Below are 21,633 nucleotides of genomic sequence, written 5' to 3'. Positions count from 1 at the left end.
CACCTACCTTGTTTCACAAAATCCCCAAATCATGAGTATAGCCGCGAAATACCTGCGACCTTTCGACAAAAGAAATTGAATTATTTTATTACCACATAATAACACTCTACTCACTAGCCTATTTATAACAAGTTCACCTCTCCCTATCCGTCATCTTCTTCCCCATCTGCACATCACGAGAAGCTTCCTGTCGCCGGCATACCCACAATCATCGCTGCTTCAAGCACCTCACCTAGCTGTTATGAGTAGAAATTGCACCACTATAGAGGGCAGCCGGTGCCGCTCGAAGCTCGCCGGTGTTTTTGCTGCGAGGAAGCCGAAGACTGCTATAAGAGATTGCAAGCACCTGGTGTAGAACGACGACCGGGCTGGGCTACGAATGGCGATCACCAGGGCTGCAAGCGATGACCCATAGTGCTACAACGACACTGAGTCGTGCTGCAAGCCATGTCGAATGGAGCGTGGAGGGGGGGGGGGCAGCGGGCTTCCTACAAGGCTACAACCATGGTGAGGCGATGCTGCAAGCAGTGGTGGTACGGTGGTGCTGCCGCGAAGAGGGACCAGGGGTGCTGCGATGGGCGGTCGGCGCTGCTACCAAGCAGGAGTTTTGGTGCGCCGGCAATGATGACGCTACGAGAGCGAGGGCGAGTGGCAACAAGACATTGTAGAAATCTTTGTGGTGACTTTTGACCCTACTAGGCGGCGACAAGACTGACATTGCAGCAGTAGTTTAGCTATAAGATAAGAACTACAGAGGGGTACGAAGACAGCTCCACATACAATTGTACAATCGAATATGACAAAGCATGGTTTGGAATGGGAATACAGCCATACGGTAGTTTACATTCATGTTCTCAAGCACAAGCAGAGTCTTTTTAAAACACAATTTGTGATACATAGCAGATTGGTGCCGCAAAGCGTTCACGATCGAGCACAGCAGAAACAAAGCAGAGTCATTCAGCACAAGGTGCAGGTGGTCATGAAGCCAAGTCTCAGAAGAAGTCTGGGCCTTGCTGGAAGAACTCAAGGTCTGGGTGAGTGCTTCCACCTGAAGGACTTGAATGCCTCGAATGCCTGCGTCAACAGAAAACCAGGAGGTTGGCATCAGCTGTTCATCAGAGTTTCAGCCAGTGACCACCCCTAAACCCCAGGAGGATGCAACTAGGAATAAGCATAGTTGTTTCGATTATATATTAGTGAACTGTGTTGAATGACTTCCATGACACAAGAATATATAGAGATTTGTATTGTGCTAGATGTTGCATTGGATGTGAATTAGTAATCAGCGCGAAAAAATGAACTATAAGAACGGTTGGTTTCTTACTTGAGACAACAAACCTTTCTAAAGCGGTAGTGTCAGGTACAATAACAGACCATCTTGAGCCTTACCGGTTGCCAAGCATAAAGTGGGTCTATAGAAAATGTTAAGTAAAGCTAACTTACCTCACAAAGCGAGATGGTTCAAATCCTGGAACATCGGGCGGGCCAATTGGATCGTAGCGACCACCGGGCGGTACACTCCTATTATGAAATATTTGATTCCGTTTATGACAGAACAAATACTGCAATGGAATATTTAGTAAAGGAAAAATGAACATACCCAAGGTCACCAAAAGGAGTAGAAGGATTTGTAGGAAAGAAGCGTGGATCATTTGGACCTGTAGTAATCAAATAGGTTCCATGTTAGACAGTACAGAGGAGCAAATGTAAAGAGATTCCACAGATACTCAGTTAACATATTACCAACGTGCATACTACCACCTGTCCCACCACTGCAAAAAATAAGACACAATGGTTTATTATGTGCGGAAGAACTGATCTGTCGATGCTTTTACATGTATATTATGGCTGGAGACAGACCTGTGAGGGTAGAAGCCAACACCAGGAACAGGGAAGGTGTCATCATGACCAACCGGAACTACTGGAGGATAAATCAGCCTGTACCACAATACATAAACGGAAATATTAGCCCCGTTATCAATATCCTATAACCAATTCACTGGTAGCCTATTTATCCTACAAAGAGTGCTAGAGAGTGCAAATTTTGGTAAAACCGAAATTAAGTTGACATGAACTGGCCCCTTCACTAGTTTGTGCACTTGTAAAGAAAATTCTTAGGAAATTCAGAGTACTATAAAGTGTCAGTTCAGGCACATGTACCAAATTTCAAATAAATAAATAATCATATGCGTGATGTAGCAAAAGGACAGGACAGAGTATAAGTATAGAGCAAAAGGATGTTCTTATATATATATGCGTACCAAATTAGATGGCAATAGAATATGCGTAAGGACATGCATGCCCATGAAAAGTGAACAAGGCCAGTTGATATCAGGACCGAAGGTATGTTCCAAGACATTCAGCTTGTCATTGAAGGCGGTGTAGGCATGAATGAAGTAGAAGAAAACTAGAAAAGACTCACTAGTGGCTAAGCCTTAGAGATTTCTAATCAGATTGGACAGGACTCAATAAAATAACAACAAAGTACAAAAAGGTGAATAAAGGAGTGCGACACAACAGAAGAATGGGATATACAAATGGTGTGCCTTATACATGGGTTTTCCCACAGAACGTTTTCAGAACTGGAAGTAGAAGTGACAAACAAGTACAAAAAGGTGAATAAAGAAGTGCCACACAACGGAAAAAAGGGATATACAAATGGTTGTATTCGTACCCGGCAGGTTCAATCATCCTTGTAAACGGGTTTTCCCACAGAACACATTCAGAACTGGAAGAAGTTCCAACAAAGTACAAAAAAGGTGAATAAAAGGAATGCCACACAAAAGAAGAACGGGAAATACAAATGGTGGTATGCTTACCCGGCTGGTTCAGTTATCCTTCTACTTGGGTTTTCGAACGTAACATTTCCAGAACTGCAAGGAAATACAAAGGAATGCCACGTGCTAGAGAATTATTAAAAAATGGAGTCGGCTACAACAGAAAAGCTTTGGAAGTTAAACTTTAGGCAAAGGAGGAAAATCATCAGAATATTACCATAAAATCCCAAATTCCACAAATAATGATATTAATTCATTTGTACCAAGTAAAAGTGCAACATGGAAGTAATTACAGAGGGCAATATAGTAGATTGTTTGTTTGCGATGAGATAACCAGAAACTTAGTCTGTTTTTTAGTGTCAAAGATGGAGATGGGACATGCCACAAGTTTAAAACCCAGCATAGAAATACCTGTTTATTGACGAACTGCTCTCAACATTAGGATTCTGGGCGGCAGCAGCATCATTACCATTCAATTCAGCCAATAAGCTTAAGTTCAGGATATTAATGAAGTCCGTAAAATTTTTGTACAAATCTTTATAATTCCTGGTCTGTTCTTCAGAGAAGAAATCCTTCACACTGTATACAAGGAACCAGGGTCAAAAACTCGAAACTATAAACTGGAATATCCACACAATTCAACATAAGGCCAGTCAACAGAGCAAGTACCCAAAATATTTTACATAATGATAAACTAAACATGACAAAATTGTCCTCTTGGCTGCACTAAGTCTTGCTTAAGAAATAAATCAGAAATAGGTTTCGTATTATTTATTGCCCCTTGTATCATACTGGATATCCATATCCATATCTTGTGCAGAAAATCATACTCAATCGAACAAAATACATTTCTATACTAAGATATTTGTAGCAACCCAAATCATCACATACAGGACTAGAGCAAGCACACTAACAGGTTGGCAGAATTCATAAACAGGCTCTACAAGTCTAGCTCATCGTTACTAGTTACACCATTTATACTGTTCCGGTTATAGCGACATCGTTTCTATAATGTTAGTTAGTACAAGTGAAGGGACTTAACAAAAAGAATGTGCATACAACAAAGCACAAAAAACCATCACAGTAGCTCAACCATTGAAATAGTCTTTACGTATATAAAATGTCTCCACACATAAAAAAGGACATGGAATGTGTAGCAAAGCTGCAGTATTGGTTATATACATCATATGCCCAAAGAAACAGGTCTTGAGTTCAAATAGCATGGCTTACAATTCATGTTATTATGTTACCAAATATTTTAGTCAGCCGAGGTGGCAACGATGGTGATAGAGTAAACCGACCATCAACATGCAAACTGAAATATGTATAGTTGCAAAGCAAATTTCTAATTTAGCCCCACTTGTTAGTAACCAAATAGTGGGAAGGTGAAAAGATCATCACTACCGACTGAAATATTTTTGGAATGAAGATTACCACATAATGTACATGTCTTAGATCACAGAACGTATTTCCGTGTGAAGCGAGTAACATGTGTTCTAGTAACAATAATAAGAAAAGCACATGGAATCTAAGAATGATATAAAACAATAATAACAAGACTGGAACATACTTTATGTGGACATTGCAGGGTTTCTTATGTTGTGCCTCAAGGTCCCGCGCATTAATAGCAAGGAAGTCAGCAATCCCAAGACATTCCATTAAGATGCACTTCTTCTTGCCCTCCTCCTCCTTGGAGTACAAAAAGGCATAGCAGTTGTACATACTGTTCCAACCCTCAAATCCTACCTCCACCTCGTCTAGAATCAAGCAAAATAAAAACATTAAATATATAATTAAAGGCTGGCAATTACAATGCAATTCAGGACTCTGCAGAGTCACTTTCCTCTTTCATCTCACAAGAAAATATAACTTAATTAATTCCCATTGAGTGAACCAACTAGACAGACTTTAAACTCCCATAAGATATTTACAGTTTATCATATTCCAGCTAGAAAGACCGGTACATTAGTTCCACAATGCAAGCAGGAAAAGAAAGCCACAGGTTCCATTCGCTTAATGACCGGATGTTCTGTCCCTCACTATTGGTAACAACTATTTAGCGTAAAGCTAAGTTTTAAAATTTAGATTTCAATGCCCCGCCTATTAAGATAAGTTTGACCCTGAAAATAATTCCAATTTTATCTTTTCTATAAAAAGGGTAAGGTCTGCCTTACGTTGTCTTTTTCCAACTCCCCTCACCTCACCACGTAAGCTCTGTCCCCATACCATCTCAATTTTATTGAATTTTTCCCACCGGTTCCTTGAAAACCAATCAAACTGCCCCATTTCTTATTTTTAGCAAATAAAATCATGTTTCTTCGTAAGTCAATAATGTTATGTGGGTCAGTCCATCAAACATGGTGTCTTATCCCTTAATTAGTGTCCTAGTTAATTAAGCAAATTTGTTAGCAAAGAGTCAAGTCAGTTTAGAGACCGTATTAGAATTTTAACAGATGTACTGGATTGTTGGTCAAGTACTCTTTTCTATACTTTAGAGAAGGGCCGAACCCTCTAAATAAAGCTGAGAAGAATATTGCCGTTTTCTTTTATGTACTTCTCAGTAATTAAGGTGGGTTATGTATGTAGTAGAACATCCCAATTTGGTATCAGGTCCATCTATGATGGCGGGCAAAGAAATCAAGATCGAGGCTTTGGAGCAGATGAACCTCATCATGAGGTAATTGGAGGCCTTCACATGCCAATGAGGGAAGCAAGAAATGCTCCTTGCGGGGCAAGTACAGTGCTTGACGCCGCTCAAGCAACGACTGTCGGCCCTGCCACCCACCAGATTTAGCGGCCGTGGCTGCCGCCCAAGACTACACCTTTGTGTCCCAGGCCCTCCTCCCCATCAACGATGCACACCTGGTGGGGTAATCGCCACAGCCGCCACAACCCGATCTCTACCCGCTGGCTAGATTACCCTCTCCCCACCCCCTCGCTTTCCTCCCTACGTGCCTTCCCAACACATCCATGTACCGACTCTTGCCATCCACCACTAGACTCCATCCCCCTTTCACCATCTCGAGCCATCTCCTTACTCGCCACAGCTGCCCCTTAACACCAATCAGGGCTAGCCGCTAGCTACCTTGCACCCGAACCTCATAGCTCAAATCCCTCCCTGATTTTCCACCCACCTACCCGAAGATTTATGAGAAGCAGCAGCTATAAATCACAACCTCCTTCACGCCTCCACCTGCCACCCTATTTCATATGCCGTTATGGCCGCGCCCCCCTTCAAACCCATCTACGGAACCACCCCGCCCATCACCTCCCTTCTGACCTTGCCTAACCATCCCCAATGGTGAAGGCAATTATTTGGTTATGTTTGACGCGGTCTATACATAAACGCTGCTGCTTGCTGTACATATACGTACATATTGCACTAGTCAATATTTAGGTCTAAAGCTACCTTTTATTGGGCCTTGTCAATGCACGTACCCGAGTCTACCATAGTATTAGCGATATGGCCGAACTTGCGACTAAAACTACTCTTGTACTCATAAAACATGATCATGCGTGACAGCAGCGGTAGGGCCCAGCAGGAGGTGGAGACCAACGGCCGTCAATCGGTGAGGCGGCGACCCGCTGCGTGTGGGCCGTCGACCGGTGACAACAACTCACTAAAATATCTAGTGAGATATTTGAGTGCTAGTACTTATTTTTAGATTGTAGTCGTATTTTTTTGCACAAGTAGTATATATCTAGTATTCTAGTGATCTCGCTCTTACATAGTTGTATTTATATATGTTTTCCTTCACAAACTCTGCCACACCTAAAAATTACTCCTGCCACCTCCACTGACCATCACCTTGACTCAGAATCCTGTTCTGTCATTGCCACGCTTCCACAAGCCCGACTTCCGAACATATATATGATGGCGCAGTCGATCCCCTTGCTTGTCTCAATATGTGCAAGTAGTTTTTTCATGGATAGCGCACATAATGATGCCACAAGGTTTGGACTATAGCCTGCCACCCCACCAATGAGGTTCGGTTGTGCTACTTACAGCTTGAGCTAGACTTTGGCATGCCAACATGGGAGCAGTTCAAGGAGGCCTACCACGCTTAGTTGGGCACTTCCTGCAAATCCCTTGAGCAAGTTGCCGTTCTTGCAGACTACACCAGCAGGTTGCTAGTGGTCAAGTGCCAAACAATGATCCATTAACATGACCCCAACAACGGTTTTGGTACATGGTCTTCGTATTGACGTTGAGCTTCAACGGCCATCAGACCTCCACACCGCCATATCCTTTAACAAGGCCTATGAGAAGCAGCATTTCCCTCCAACAACATCACCACACCAGCCTTTTGGCCTTACGGGGCCATGTACCCCTCTGATCTTCGTGCGGTCAATGCAGTTACATTAATTACCTTCTTCTCCAACACCACTACTAGCACATGTTCTTCCATTGAACACTACAGAACCAACCCCACCACAACAGGTTCGACGCCCAACTCCAGCTGAGTTTGCAGAATATCTTAGTCAAGGCCTTTGCCTCAACTGCGACAGATCTATGATCGGGATCACCAGTGGATGCGACTCTTCTTCATCGATGCTGATGACTACGAAAAAGATAGCTCCACAACTGATATCACCCAAGGCCCCTAGGAGGTAATTGACAACCTACAACTTGCATATATGCTGGTTTTCAAGGAAGGGAGATATGTTATGTGGGCTAACTCATCATATGTGATGTTTTGTTCCTTAATTAGAGTGCTAGTTAATTTAGATGTTGTAGAGTTTGAATTGATTTATCAGCTTCTTGGTCATGTATTTGAATAGATCTATCGGCTTCTTGGTCATGTCTTGTCTACGATATAAAGGGGCTGAGTGGCTGACCCATCTCAATAAAGTAGTAGATCCTTGCAAATAAGTATTGATTCAATTGGAAGGTAAAGTTTGCAGTCAAATAAACAATAAAGTAGCAGGTAAATCACGGCCTTTACAATACAAAACACGTGAGTAATACGAACCTTCTCTCTTATGTCCAAAAAAACATAATTTTTGGAATGATGGATTCTCGAGTGCACAACGACAAAAGTAGAAATTATATACTAAAGTAACAATGCCTTTTTTAATTTCACGAGAATCCGAAGAACATGAATTTGCAATGATGTTATTTTGCAACGGTTTGAGAGAGTGAATACGCATACAATATGCAAAAGGCAATTTGCAAGAGGTTTAGACTCTTGTTCAATAGAAAGGTGGCGTTCCTGCCTGTTGCTAGGAAAAAGTCCTTGCCAAAAATCAAATGAAAATAAATGTGTAACAGAAGTGCTGCAAAAATTCCTTCAAAGATATTTCAATCCAATCAAAGAAGACTTCAACATTGAAATGTACCTTGGTATATAACCTTAAAACCAATCGCTTCATCATTGTTTCAATTAATAATTTCTAACACAGAAGGAAGTGGTTGGATTTGTGAATACAATGGCAAGCATGTGCAAGCATCAGGAAATGTATTTTTTTCAAGGTTTATGTTTTAATTGATGCACGGTTCAAATTGAGTTGTTCAGTTACATGCATGTGTTAGGATTATTTTGCGTAACCAAGTTTGTTTAAGGTTCAAAGTACTTGATATTAGCCTTTGGTAAGTTATGCGGGCCAAGCACTACAACATACTGATCTACTATGTTGAAAATATTCTGCCATGTTTAGCGAGCACAAAGCAAGGTAGCAAGCAAACCGTCGAATAATTAAAGAGACGCCCACATGATGAGGTGACTAGAATTTGCTGGCTGTTTCTTGAGGTTGGCAAGGCTCGTGATGCCATTTGTTTTTATTTCTTCACTTGGCAAGTAATGTGCGGCATGAATATCAGGAAGGCTGAGTGAATTAATTAATCCAGGGACTTTGGCCATACGATTCGGTGGCTATTGTGATTTATGTAGGATAGAGATAAACAAAGGTTGTAAATTCAAAGGTGGATATTGAGATCCTAGCTTTAAATAGCTGGCTATGTGATTCTATGTTTGGCGCTAAATTGACGTTATAGCGCGCTAAATGATGCCAAATTGTATGCAATGCATTTTGGCGCGAGGCCCCTGCAAACACTATAGCACCAAGATAACGCACTATTTAATACTATGATTGACATGTTATATCTTTAGGCGGGAAAACAGAAGGTAGTACTTATGTAGTAGTACATAACATTGCAACGATCAAGTAGTAGTACTTATGTAGTTCCGTAGTGATCCAAGTCTGAAGCCAGAGGTTCAATACAGAACTTACGAAATTTAGCATAGTGACATACAGTACACTATTCTCGCAAAAAAGAAGAAGAAAACATACAGTACCCTATTAAGTTCAGTCACACAGGCAAATTTAAATTATCAATTCCGGAACAGGAATTTCACTCTCCACTGCATGGATTGAACTGCTAATTTTAGATCAGAAGTTCAGAACATATAAACATAAACTCCAGCTCGAAAAGGATTCAGAATTCTAAAATGGCATACAATATTACTCCCTCCGTCCTAATATAGGTGTCTTTGATTACAACTTCTTCTTTCTTTTTTGGATGGAAGGAGTACTAGCTACCAGAGAAGATCAAACCATAGATGATAAATCTAGGGAAGGGACTGATTCACTGAATTAAGTTGACAATTAAGCCTTCAAACTGTTTGACTCAGGGACACATTTCCCAAATCAACCACGCCTGAAATAGAAGAAGCTGCTACTCATTTACACCTAAATATAGCCGAACCATCGATCTACATCTATCTGCTCGGGAACTCAACAGGAGAATCATCATCAGATATGCAACACGAGCCCTAAACATGGGTCCGTCAAATCCTAACTAGCAGGCTACTCTACGCTCACACTAGAAAACACACATATACGTACATAACATAACCCCTAGGGCTAAGGGCGTAAGGCGGAACGCACCTGAGGGCAGGCGATCCTCGAGCGCGGCAGGACCGGCGGCGCAGAGGGAGTATCCGTCGGCGAGGAACGCGGCGTTTGCAGCGAACGCGATGCCGTCGTGGGCACCGCGGAAGACGGGGCGCGCGGCCCTCAGGACCGCCATCGCGGCCTCGGCGGTCACCATCCTGAGTTCCTGACGCTGTGGGCGTCGGTCGGCGGTCACTGCGCTCGGTCGTGGAGGCGGTGGTCTCGCGGCGTTCTGGAGAAGTACCTGTTTTATTGACGAACTGCTCTCAACGTCAGGCTACCTGGGCAGCAACAGACGGCGTCCAGATTAGAAATTCCATATTACCAGGCATGGATCTGGAGGTGAGCAACGGAGGGAGCGAGGGCGGGTCGGGCGTGCGGGCGCGGCGAGCAGAGCGGAGGCAGTGATGCCGGGCAGACGTCGGGGAAGGGCAGGAGACTGCGGCGGTGATGGGAGGGAGTCCTGGGGATACGCGGCGGAGCAACGGCGCGGCGTGGGACGGTGCGGCGGTGGAGTGACGGCGCCCTAGAAAAGGAAGGGGACGAGGGAGCAGATGAGAGGCTGGGTCGGGGGGGGGGGGGGGGGGGGGGGAATGAAAAAGGCTAACAAGTAGTAGTAACTGAGATCTGTCCCATCTGAGTATGGCTTGCCCGAACGCAGATTAGTGACTTTGCCAAAGGAAGTCGTCGCTGCAGTTTCAGTCAAAGCGAAGTCTTCAGTTTCAGTTCACAGTCCGTCCATCATCACCTTGAATGCTTGCACGTTCGTTCCTATGGCACTAAGTTTTTTTTAGTTTCTTCTTCGAGAAGGCCTAAGCCAGATATATTAAGTAACACATGTCTTCACAAACTCACCCGCACAGAAAATAAAATTATATTTGAATTCTTGGGGGAGCCAAAGTCTTCTTCCTCCTGAATCCACCAGCGGGGCATCGTGAGCATAGCTCGATGCCGCCTCGACTGAGCAAACATTTTTGTACCCAGAAGCTTGTAGAAGCAGCGGTTGGAAAGTCGTCGATGTAGACCAGGGGCCGCGTGAAGCGAATCGCCGGCCCAGAGAAGAAAACACCAAAAAGACACTACTCAAAAAATCGCTGAGTTCTTTTTTTGTTTGCCGAATACCAGAACACGGGATCACAACAAAAGGTGCGTTCTTCGAGTTTGCCTCTCGATGAACAACAGGACACGACACATGGGAGGCACTATCGAGCCCCATGCAAAATGCACTCGGCAGACATGAAAGAACTCGGCTTATGCGTAGTGTGCCGAGAACCTATTCAAATGCACCCGGCAAATACGAGCCATGTGGCATGGCTGTCTACAGCTGACGGGCCGTGACGGTGGGAACCCTTTGCTGAGAGCCTAGTCAAAGCTACCCAGCTTATGCCCAATACGCCGAGAAACTAGTCAGAGGCACCTGACAAATAGGAGCCACGTGGCATGGCCGTTTGTAGCTGACCCATGACGGTGGGCGACCTGTGCCGAGACCCCGATGAATGGTAGTCGGCGAACTATGAGGTACTTAAACCACCAAACCCTAGGCGTCGCTCCGAAACAATTCTATCGATCAGGGCAGGTGGTGGCTCGTACCCTTTAACGAAGGTTGTGTGGAAACGGGAACTTCTCCCATAAGGGATCTAGCTTTGTAGCGGGGATGCATCAGGTTTGTGAAGGGGGGTTTGGGGCCCGTTCCTCCGATGGTCTCAAAATTTTCTCTATGCTCATACGAGTCCATTGAAAGACACGTGCCAGGACCTAGTCTTTTCCGGGGGCCGCCAATCATATTTCGTGCATTTCCTGCATTTCCAAGTGTTTATGCCGGAAAATTAAGAAGGAAGCAACGACACATGAAATCATGGACGAAAAGGGCTAGGAGTCCCTGCCCACGGTCTTCGGTCCATGGCTAGGCCCTACACACAATCGAGAGGGTGGGCTTAGCGAGGGGGGGCACGGGAAGGCCGTCTACGTGCAGTTTGCTGCCGTTTAAAGCCCCGGAAATTCATGGGAGCCCGGAAATTGACGGGACCTGGCGCGACATCTTCACACGGCCCGTGGAGGCTGTGGTAAAAATCAGATACAGTTTCGAATATGCCTTCATGCAGGTTGTGTTGAAACGGGATCTTCTCCCACAAGAGATCTAGCTTTGTAGCGGGGATGCATTCGGTTTATGAAAGGGGTGTGGGCATGTTCCTCTATTGGCCTCCAAACATTTTCTGCATTCATACGAGCCCGCTGAAATACATGTGGCAGGTCCAGGGTTTTTTCGGGGCCGCCATCTACTTTCCGTGCATTTCCTGCATTTCCAGGGGTTTATGCCAAAATTCAAGAACGCGGCGGCCACATAAAATCTTAGACGGGAAGGGCTGGAAGTACCTGCCAGTTGTCTTCGGTGTATTTCCAGGCCTTGCGCACACAACTGAGAGGGTGGGCGGGAGTGGGGGAGTGGTGGCCGGCAGCATGTGGTTTGCTGCCGTTTAAATCCCCAAAAATTCATGAGAGCTATGCTACTTATGAGCTCCGTTGGGATTTCCCAAAAAGGAAGGGATGATGCAGTACAATAGAGATAAGTATTTCCCTCAGTTATGAAACCAAGGTTACCCATCCAGTAGAAAAACCAAGCAACACTATGTAAACAACACCTGCACACAAACAACAAATACTTGCAACACAACGCGTAGAGGGGTTGTCAATCTCTCAACGGTCAAGAGAAAGATTAAATTGTATAGGTTTTGATAAATAGATCTAACCAACATACAAAATAAAATAAATAAAAGAAAATTGCAGCAAGGTATTTTTGGTTTTAATATATGATACAAAATAGACCGGGGTGGGGGGGCATAGTTTACACTAGATTCTTCTCTTGAGAAAATAGCAATGGTGGGTAAACAAATTACTGTTGGGCAATTGATAGAAAAGCAAGTAATTATGACGATATGCAAGGCAATGATCATATATATATGCATCACTTCCAAGATTAGTAGACCAACTCCTGCCTGCATCTACTACTATTACTTCACACATCGACCGCTATCCAACATGCATCTGGTGTATTAAGTTCATGAAAAAACGGAGTAATGCATTAAGAAAGATGACATGATGTAGACAAGATAAACTCAAATATGAAATAAATCCCATCTTGTTACCCTTAATAGCAACGATACATGCGTGTCATGTCTCTTTCTGTCAGTGAGATTGAGCACAGCAAGATCGAACCCTTCACAAATCACCTCTTCCCATGGCAAGATAAATCAATGTAGTTGACCAAAACAAACCAATAATCCGGAGAAGAAATACAAGGCTATAACAATCATGCATAAAAGAGTTCAGAGAAAACTCAAATAATATTTATGGATAGATCTGATCATAAACTCAAAATTCATCGGATCCCAACAAACACATCACAAAAAAGAGTTACATCAAATAAATCTCCAAGAACATCGAGGAGAACATTGTATTGACGATAAAAAAGAGAGAACAAGCCATATAGCTACTAACTATGGACCCGTTGATCTCTGGTAAACTACACACACATCATCGGAGGGGCAACAAGGATGACGAAGAACCCCTCCGTGATCGTTGCCCACCCCGGCAGATTGGATCTCGTGGTTCTGGAACTTGCGGCGATAGAAAAAATATTTCGTCAACTCTCCTACGGTTTTTGGGACTTTAGAGTATTTATAGAGGTAGAGTGAGGGAGTCCTGGATTAGGGGGTGTCCGGATGGCCGGACTATGACCTTTGGTCGGACTCCCGGACTATGAAGATACAAGATTGAAGACTTCGTCCCGTGTCCGGATGGGACTTTCCTTGGCATGGAAGGCAAGCTTGGCGATACGATATGAAGATCTCCTCCCATTGTAACCGACTCTATGTAACCCTAGCCCTCTCCGGTGTCTATATAAACCGGAGAGTTTTAGCCCGTAGGACGAACAACAATGATACCATAGGCTAGCTTCTAGGGTTTAGCCTCTCTGATCTCGTGGTAGATCAACTCTTGTACTACCCATATCATCAATATTAATCAAGCAGGAGTAGGGTTTTACCTCCACCGAGAGGGCCCGAACCTGGGTAAAAACATCGTGTCCCTTGTCTCCTGTTACCATCCGCCTAGACGCACAGTTCGGGACCCCCTACCCGAGATCCGCCGGTTTTGACACCGACATTGGTGCTTTCATTGAGAGTTCCTCTGTGTCGTCATTGATAGGAAGGATGCCGCACCACATCTTTAAAGACGGCACTGTTGCTAAAGGAGCTTTGGCTGTCGGCCAATCTCTCCGGGTAGGCAGTTTTTTGATGATCGCCTGTTCGGCCGCCGCGCCGGCGATGACCTCTCGGGTCATCGAAAGCAATCTCCAGATCAGCTCGGAACTCGCCGAGCAGTTAGATCCGATGGAGCTCTCTTCCCTAAACGAGCTCTTGGATCGCATCGCCGCCCTGGGAGTCGCTACAGATTACGGCCAGATTGGGCTTAAACCCGATCAGAGAGAGATCGGCTCTCCCCAGGTCACCCACCACGTTGAAGTGGTGGAAGAACAATGCGGCGAATCCCCACCCATCCTGAGGACCAGATGTGTCCGGATTCCCGACCCCTCCAAGTCGGACATCCGCGGAAGAGAGGACGTCGCCCAAGCCCTGAACCTAAAGTCAGGCAGCAGACCGGATTCATTGAACAACGTCCAAGAAAACAAGCTTCCGAATTCGGAATTCTCTTGGCCCATGAGTCTTAGATCGGGAGAGGTTCCGGATTTAAATCCACCCGCCCACCCAAATATAAGGGACTTATCCCAAATACGACAAGAGCCCGGGGAAACAGTACATCACTACTGGGCCAGATTCCTCCTGGTTATGAACAGGATAAAGGACTGCCGTGAGAAGGACGCAATTTCGTTCTTCTGTAACAACTGCACGGACATCGGAATCCTCAACGCCATAAGTCGTCGCGAAATTACACGCTTCGCCGACTTGACATCCATAGTACGAAAGTACTGTGCGACAGAAAGCGTTCGGAAAACCGAAACGAAATTCTAGGACAATCCGACCCCGAATACAATCCCAGTCCGAAACAAAAGGGCGCATTATCGCCAGGCACCTGAGCCAAACAGCAAAAAACAAAAACCCTCTATAGAGTATGGGACCGTACTGGAGGGATGGCTCAATGGACCCTGTAAAATTCATAGTTCAGGGGAAGTCGCACCAACTCACAGCCTTAGAGCATATTGGATACTCCGGCAGGTGGCCAGGAGTGGCGAGAAGCTTCTAACTCCAGAATCCGCAGAGCACCACCCCAGAAACGCCAGTACGGTGTCAACAGTCTTCGAGACTTTCGTATCAAACAATGCGAGGAAGCGAACGCTCCGCAGCCTTGCCGAAGTCTACCAAGTAGCAACAATAAATCCATGGAGTGACACGGCTATTACTTTTAATGCCAGTGACGAACCTAAATTCCGGCCAGCCCGAGCACCAGCTGCATTGGTCCTCGGTCCGATAGTGGACGGCTTCCGGCTTACAAAGGTACTCATGGACGGTGGCAGCGGATTGAACCTCATCTATGAGGAAACACTGCGAAAAATGGAAATAGACTGGAGCCGCATTGAGCGAAGCAACACAACCTTTAGAGGAATAATCCCCAGCCGGGAAGCATGCTGTTCAGGGAAAATCACACTGGACGTGGTGTTCAGCACACCGGATAATTAAAGATCCGAGGAGGTCACATTTCAAGTGGCACCGTTCAGCAGCGGATACCACGCTCTGTTAGGGCGAGAAGCATTCACAATTTTTCAAGCTATACCCCATTACGTGTACATGAAGCTCAATATGCCCAGACCCAACGGAATTATCACTCTTGCTAGTGATCCGGACACAGCGCTCCGCACCGAAAACAAGACAGCCGCACTGGCCCTCGAGGCATTATCCGAAGCCCTGGCGGCTGAGGAACTAACTGTGTTGCGCTCCACGGTGGACAGGGACGGCGTGATACTCGACAAGAGATCCAAGTCCACCTCCTTCAAGCCGACAGACGAAATAGTCAAGTTCCAAGTCCATCCAACGGACACCACAAAAACGGCCTCCATCGGGGCACAACTCAAACCTGATGTAGACGCCGCACTCAGAGAATTCCTGCGAGAAAATTGGGACATTTTCGCCCGGCACCCTTCAGACATGCCAGGAATCCCACACAGACTAGCCGAGCACAGCCTGAACATCCTAAAAGGGTTCAATCCCGTTAAGCAGACTCTTCGGCGTTTCTCCGAACCCAAGAGACAAGCCATGGGAGAGGAGCTAGCAAAACTACTGGAAGCCGGATTCATCAGAGATATAAAACATCCGGACTGGCTAGCAAACCTGGTGATGGTACCAAAGAAGGACAAATCCTGGTCCCTATACGTCGATTTCAAAGACCTAAATAAGGCCTGCCCAAAGGATCCCTTCCCCCTCCCCCGAATTGATCAAATCATCGACGCCACTGCAGGACACGATTCATTGTGTTTCCTCGATGCATACTCTGGCTACCACCAAATAAAGATGGCAGAGTCAGATAAAGCCGCAACGGCATTCATCACCCCATACGGCCCATTCTGCTTCAACATGATTCCCTTTGGGCTCAAAAACACCGGCGCGACATATTAGCGCATGACTCAGACATGTCTGACCAACCAGATCGGCAAAACAGTTGAAGCGTACGTAGATAACGTGGTCATCAAATCCAAGCATGTCGAACTCTAGTAGACGACTTGAGGCTCACGTTCGACAATCTCCGAGCATATGACATTAAGCTCAACCCAGAAAGATGCGCTTTCGGTGTACCAGCCGGAAAGCTCTTGGGCTTCATTGTATCCGGTAGAGGAATTGAGGCAAACTCAGCCAAGATCCGAGCTCTGTCACAATTGGATATCCCAAAAGACCTCAAGCAAATACAAAAATTAACTGGATGCGTGGAGGCTCTAAGTCGCTTTGTCTCCCGCTTAGGAGAAAAGGCATTACCCCTTTATCGCCTCCTGCGATGCACCGAACACTTTGAGTGGACGGATGCCGCCACGGCCGGACTCGAAGAAATCAAAGCCATACTGGCAACAAATCCGGTCTTGGCCGCACCCAACACGGGCGAACCAATGCTATTATGCATCGCGGCAACCCATCAAGTTGTAAGCGTTGTGCTCGTTGTCGAATGAGAAACGGACGGACACAAGTTCCCTCTCCAAAAACCAGTTTACTACGTGTCCACTGTCCTAACTCCATGCAAGTCACGGTACCCGCATTATCAAAAGATAGCATACGCGGTGTTCATGACATCACGGAAGCTGCGACACTATTTCCAAGAGTGTTCAATAACAGTGGCATCCGAAGTACCTCTTAATGATATTATAAACAACCGCGGCGCAACGGGCCGGATCGCCAAATGGGCCATTGAGCTCCTCCCGTTCGATATAACTTACAAGCCACGGCGAGCTATCAAATCGCAGGTTTTGGCTGACCTCATCACCGAATGGATCGAAGCCGAGCTCCCTAAAGAGTACGGCGCATATTCCAACTGGATCATGCACTTCGACGGCTCCAAAATGTTGGCTGGCCTGGGGGCTGGCGTCGTTCTGACGTCCCCTACAGGAGATACAGTCCAATACGTACTTCAGATAATGTACACGGACTCCAACAACGCAGCCGAATACAAGGCCCTTCTACATGGTCTCCGGATGGCAGTCTCCATGGGCATTCAGCGCCTAGAGGTCCGCGGGGATTCAAACCTCGCGGTATCCCAAATAAATGGAGACTTTGACACCAAGGATCCGAAAATGGCAGCTTATCTCAACGCCGTCTTAAAGATGTCAGCTCTGTTTGAGGGGCTCGAATTTCACCATATAGCCCGGGAGAACAACCAGGCAGCAGACGTGTTGGCACGCATCGGCGCAAAGCGCGATGCCGTCCCTCCCAACATCTTCCTAGAGAGGCTTTTCAAGCCATCCGTATCATCCGAGGGGGAGTCCGGAAACAACAGCCCGGACACAACCACACTACCACTCACCGAACATTCTGACACAGTTGGTGGCTCTGCCAACGAAACTACACTGTCAGCCCACACAATAATGGCAGTCATTGCCCCGTGGACAGAACCATTCCTAGCCTACCTAACTAGGCAGGAACTTCCCGAGGACCAAAACGAGGCCCGCTGCATAGTGCGGCGATCTAAAGCCTACAAAGTCCACGAGAGAGAGCTTTATAAGAAGAGCACAACCGGAGTCCTTCAAAGGTGTATCTCCGAAGAAGAAGGGCAAAATCTTCTGGCTGAAATTCATGCTGGACTCGGCGGGCACCACGCCGCAGCCCGGGCCCTTGTAAGCAAGGCCTTCTGTACCGGATTTTGTTGGCCGACGGCCCGGGCAGACGCTCAGGACTTAGTGCAGCGATGCATTGGTTGCCAATTATTCGCTAATCAAAGCCACATGCCGCCTACCGCCCTACAAACCATACCCATTACCTGGCCTTTTGCGGTCTGGGGACTTGACATGGTTGGGCCCCTTAAAGGAGGAACCCACAAGAAAAAATATCTACTGGTCATGGTGGACAAATTCACCAAATGGATAGAGGCCAAGCCTATAAAGACGGCCGAATCCGGACCGGTGATAGGCTTCATATCCGGGGTTGTACACCGTTACGACGTCCCCCACAACATCATAACTGACAACGGCACAAACTTTACGGCCGATGAAGTTAAACTCTGGTGCAAAAACATGGGCATCAAGCTCGACTACGCTTCAGTCTATCACCCACAAACTAACGGTCAAGTCGAACGAGCCAACGGTCTTATCATGAGCGGCATCAAACCCAGACTAGTGTGATCCCTCAAGGAATCCAACATGCACTGGGTAGAGGAGCTTGACTCCGTACTCTGGGGGCTGCGGACCACGCCGAATCGCACTACCAGATTCACACCATTTTTTATGGTATACGGCGCAGAGGCAGTTCTGCCCTGCGACATAATTCATGACTCACCTCGAGTGCGCATGTACAAAGAAAGAGAAGCCGAGCTTGATCGGCAGGACAGCTTGGACGCATTGGAGGAGGAGCGCGACGTGGCAAAAGCCCGTTCCGCATTTTATCAACAGCAGGCTCGAAGATATCAAAGCAGAGAAGTACGGGCCAAAACTTATAACGTTGGCGAACTAGTTCTACTCCTGCCGGACAAGCAAAAGGATAAACTAAAGCCCAAATGGGAGGGTCCCTTCATAATCGACCAAGTACTGACTGGTGGAGCGTACCGTCTGCGAAACGCATCGGACAACCGACTTGAGCCGAACCCATGGAATGTAGCACGCGTGCGAAGATTCTACGCCTAGCGCCGAACTCCGTGTTCGTCTCCTTCCTCTGTCCCTTTTTATTTATTTTTCACATTAGCTGTCTGGCATTTCTCTCCTTCTCTCTTCCTTTTTTCTCCCAAGCCCTTAGGGGCTTGCTTGTGCATTATTCGCACATACTTGACGCGCCACCCGCGCTCATAATACCTAGGGGCTTCTTTATCAGACATTTATATAAACGGGCCTCATGCCCAAAACATGTGTGACACTTCCGCATGAACCTTTTATACACCATTGTATGCATCGATATGACTTAAGTTTTGGCCAAGCTGGGTTGCCTGGCTCCTGTGCTTACCCCTACGTTCCCGTTCGGTCGGCTAGGTGGTAAAGGGAGCACCTCTGCGATTGTTACTGCCAGGTCAGCCGGATGTGTACCTCAGACTGGGTGAAGCCAAAAGCTAGCATTCTTAAGGGAATATTCGGTCGGTGAACTAAAAGATGATTTTTCTTGTTTATCTATCTGCCCCCAAATGCTTTTCTGCTCTTTTTAGCAATTCGGACATGCACTTTATGGCATGCCTCCCAGGGAAAGGAACCCCTAACGGAACTATTCTTCTTGGAAGATGTTTCTTACTAACCATGTAATATAACATAACTAGTTGGGCACTTGTCTGCTAAAGCAATTATGACCCTTACACCTTGTCTCCATGCATGCCCCGGTTCTTACATAATCGAGAGGGTATTTGGACACACTCCGGACTATAGGGTCCAGAGGTCGAAGCGAAAAGGTCCCCAATGACAAACGATCTACAATCCGGCTAGAAGGAATTTTTCATGTCATTTTAAATTACAGAGTCAATCTGAGTCGGTATATTCTTCTTCAATACCATCCAACAAGCGGTCTAATTTACAGTCCTGTTGAGAATACTTTGCAGCCAGCTCTACCTGGCCATATACTAAGCTGACAGGGATCTCCTTTCCATCAGGACCCATAGGGCCGACCTCGGCCATGTGGTTCGGTTCAGCCTTCGTGTACCGAGTCTTCACCATGGCCCAGGCCTCCCTGGCACCTTGATGGCAGGCCGATATCTTCCACAACCGGAAGCACTACCGCACTCCCTCTAGCTTCTTTGCAAGCTCCCCAAGGTCTTCGGGCATGGAGAGAGATGGCCACATAGCCTGGACGACGCCCTGCATTGCGTGCCGAACTCGTTCGTGCAGTTGCAGCAGCTCGGGAAGAAGGTCCCCCGTTGAACCGGGCATTTCCTCCGTAGGACGACCTGGCAGCAGACCTACAGACATAGCTCTGTCAATCGACTTCCTCGCCGAATTCTTTTTTCAAATATTCGTTCAAGCACTTACTAAAAATGTCGCGCCGAAGTTGCCGATTCTCCTTTACGGAAGCAGACAGCTGAATACGAACATCCTTTAGTTCCTCGCCCAGCTGGGTATTGGCTTCTTTAAGTTTGTTCTTCTCTTGCCTCACCCTCGTAAGCACGCTCTCACCAGCCTTTAGTTGGCGTAGGAGTTGTTGCTTGTCCGGATTTACTCCGGCCCCATCTGCACTATTATCGTCAGAGTTGCACACATGCCGCACTTCACAATGGAATTATCTTTCGAAGCATATATTACCTGAGGGGGTCCCCTTGGCATTATCTGAAGCGGCCAGTGCGGCCTCGAGTTGGGCCTTGCACTCTTCAAGCTCCTGGGACAGTTGCGTGTTCTTCTTTGTAAGACCCTGCATAACATATGATCCTTACAACAGTTATCTTAACTGTTTCAAGTCTCGGGGGCTACTGACATATATAACCTTCAATTTTACTAACCCGTATGTCTTTTACATACTGCTCTGTGGCTCTGGCTAGACCATTTTGAGCGGCACGGAGGTACGCATCTCCTATATTAAAGGCGCCCAATGCCTCTGGGAAAAAACATGCGTCACGAAGAACAGTCCGGCGACGCCTGTGGTTCATGGCACTCTCCACCTCTGAATTGGTGGCAGATAGCCCGTCTGCGTCCTCTGTCGGAGGAACACCCGAGGCGTGTCCCGTATCCGCCTCCGCTTCCTGACCCGGCCTTGAACCCTGGCCGGTGGATATAGTCCGGCGGGCTCTCTTCTTTCTAAGAAGAGCATGAGCGTTAGTATGACTTGAGGGCATAAACCCTAGGCATTAAATTCGCACGCCGTACCGTTGCGCCAGAATCTTGATCTGGTCCGCACTTATTTTTGGCCCGCCTGGCTTCAGCGGCCCTTGTTTGCTGCCCACCGCGGGCTCGGCCTTCCGCCTCGAGGATTTCCCCTGCGAAATGAAACACTATTATTTTACGGCATTCAAGATAAAGCATGGATGGATCTCCTTGAAAGTACTGGGACTTCGGTCTCGGTTACCTTTGAGGCTGGAAGTAGTCCGGGATAGTCGGCCGTAATGGCCACTAAGGTGTTGTCATTACTCAATTGATGAAACACCCCATCAATTAACTCCACACATAAGTCCGGGTCCTCTTGGGAGTCCGGATCGAGGGACCGTTCTGGGTCCTCGGGTTGTGGAGGAGGGTTGTTTATCTCCTTCACAGTCTGGCGCAGCTCCTGCGTTAACATTGCTAGACTAAGTACTCAATTATGGGAATTTCGAAAGTGCGTAGGCAAGTGAAAATGTTCGCTCACCTAGCTTGGAG

The 21,633-nt window shown here is 46.5% G+C and overlaps 1 protein-coding gene across 1 annotated transcript; it reads right to left on the bottom strand.

The window, feature by feature from the left end:
• Window positions 1-992: 992 nt before the first annotated feature.
• Window positions 993-9,828, bottom strand: LOC123138787 (probable proteasome inhibitor). Its single transcript, XM_044558665.1, has 10 exons — window positions 9,666-9,828; window positions 4,348-4,534; window positions 3,189-3,356; window positions 2,820-2,873; window positions 2,675-2,728; window positions 1,861-1,938; window positions 1,744-1,772; window positions 1,601-1,658; window positions 1,444-1,521; window positions 993-1,074 (listed from the first exon to the last, which is right to left on the bottom strand). Exons 1-10 carry the CDS (start codon window positions 9,826-9,828, stop codon window positions 993-995), a joined length of 951 nt encoding a protein of 316 aa, XP_044414600.1.
• Window positions 9,829-21,633: the final 11,805 nt, after the last annotated feature.

This window comes from Triticum aestivum, chromosome 6B (genome assembly GCF_018294505.1).
Source record: "Triticum aestivum cultivar Chinese Spring chromosome 6B, IWGSC CS RefSeq v2.1, whole genome shotgun sequence".
Taxonomy (NCBI): Eukaryota; Viridiplantae; Streptophyta; class Magnoliopsida; order Poales; family Poaceae; genus Triticum; species Triticum aestivum.
Note: the sequence above shows the minus strand (reverse complement) of the source record. Positions and strands in the feature narration are given on the sequence as shown.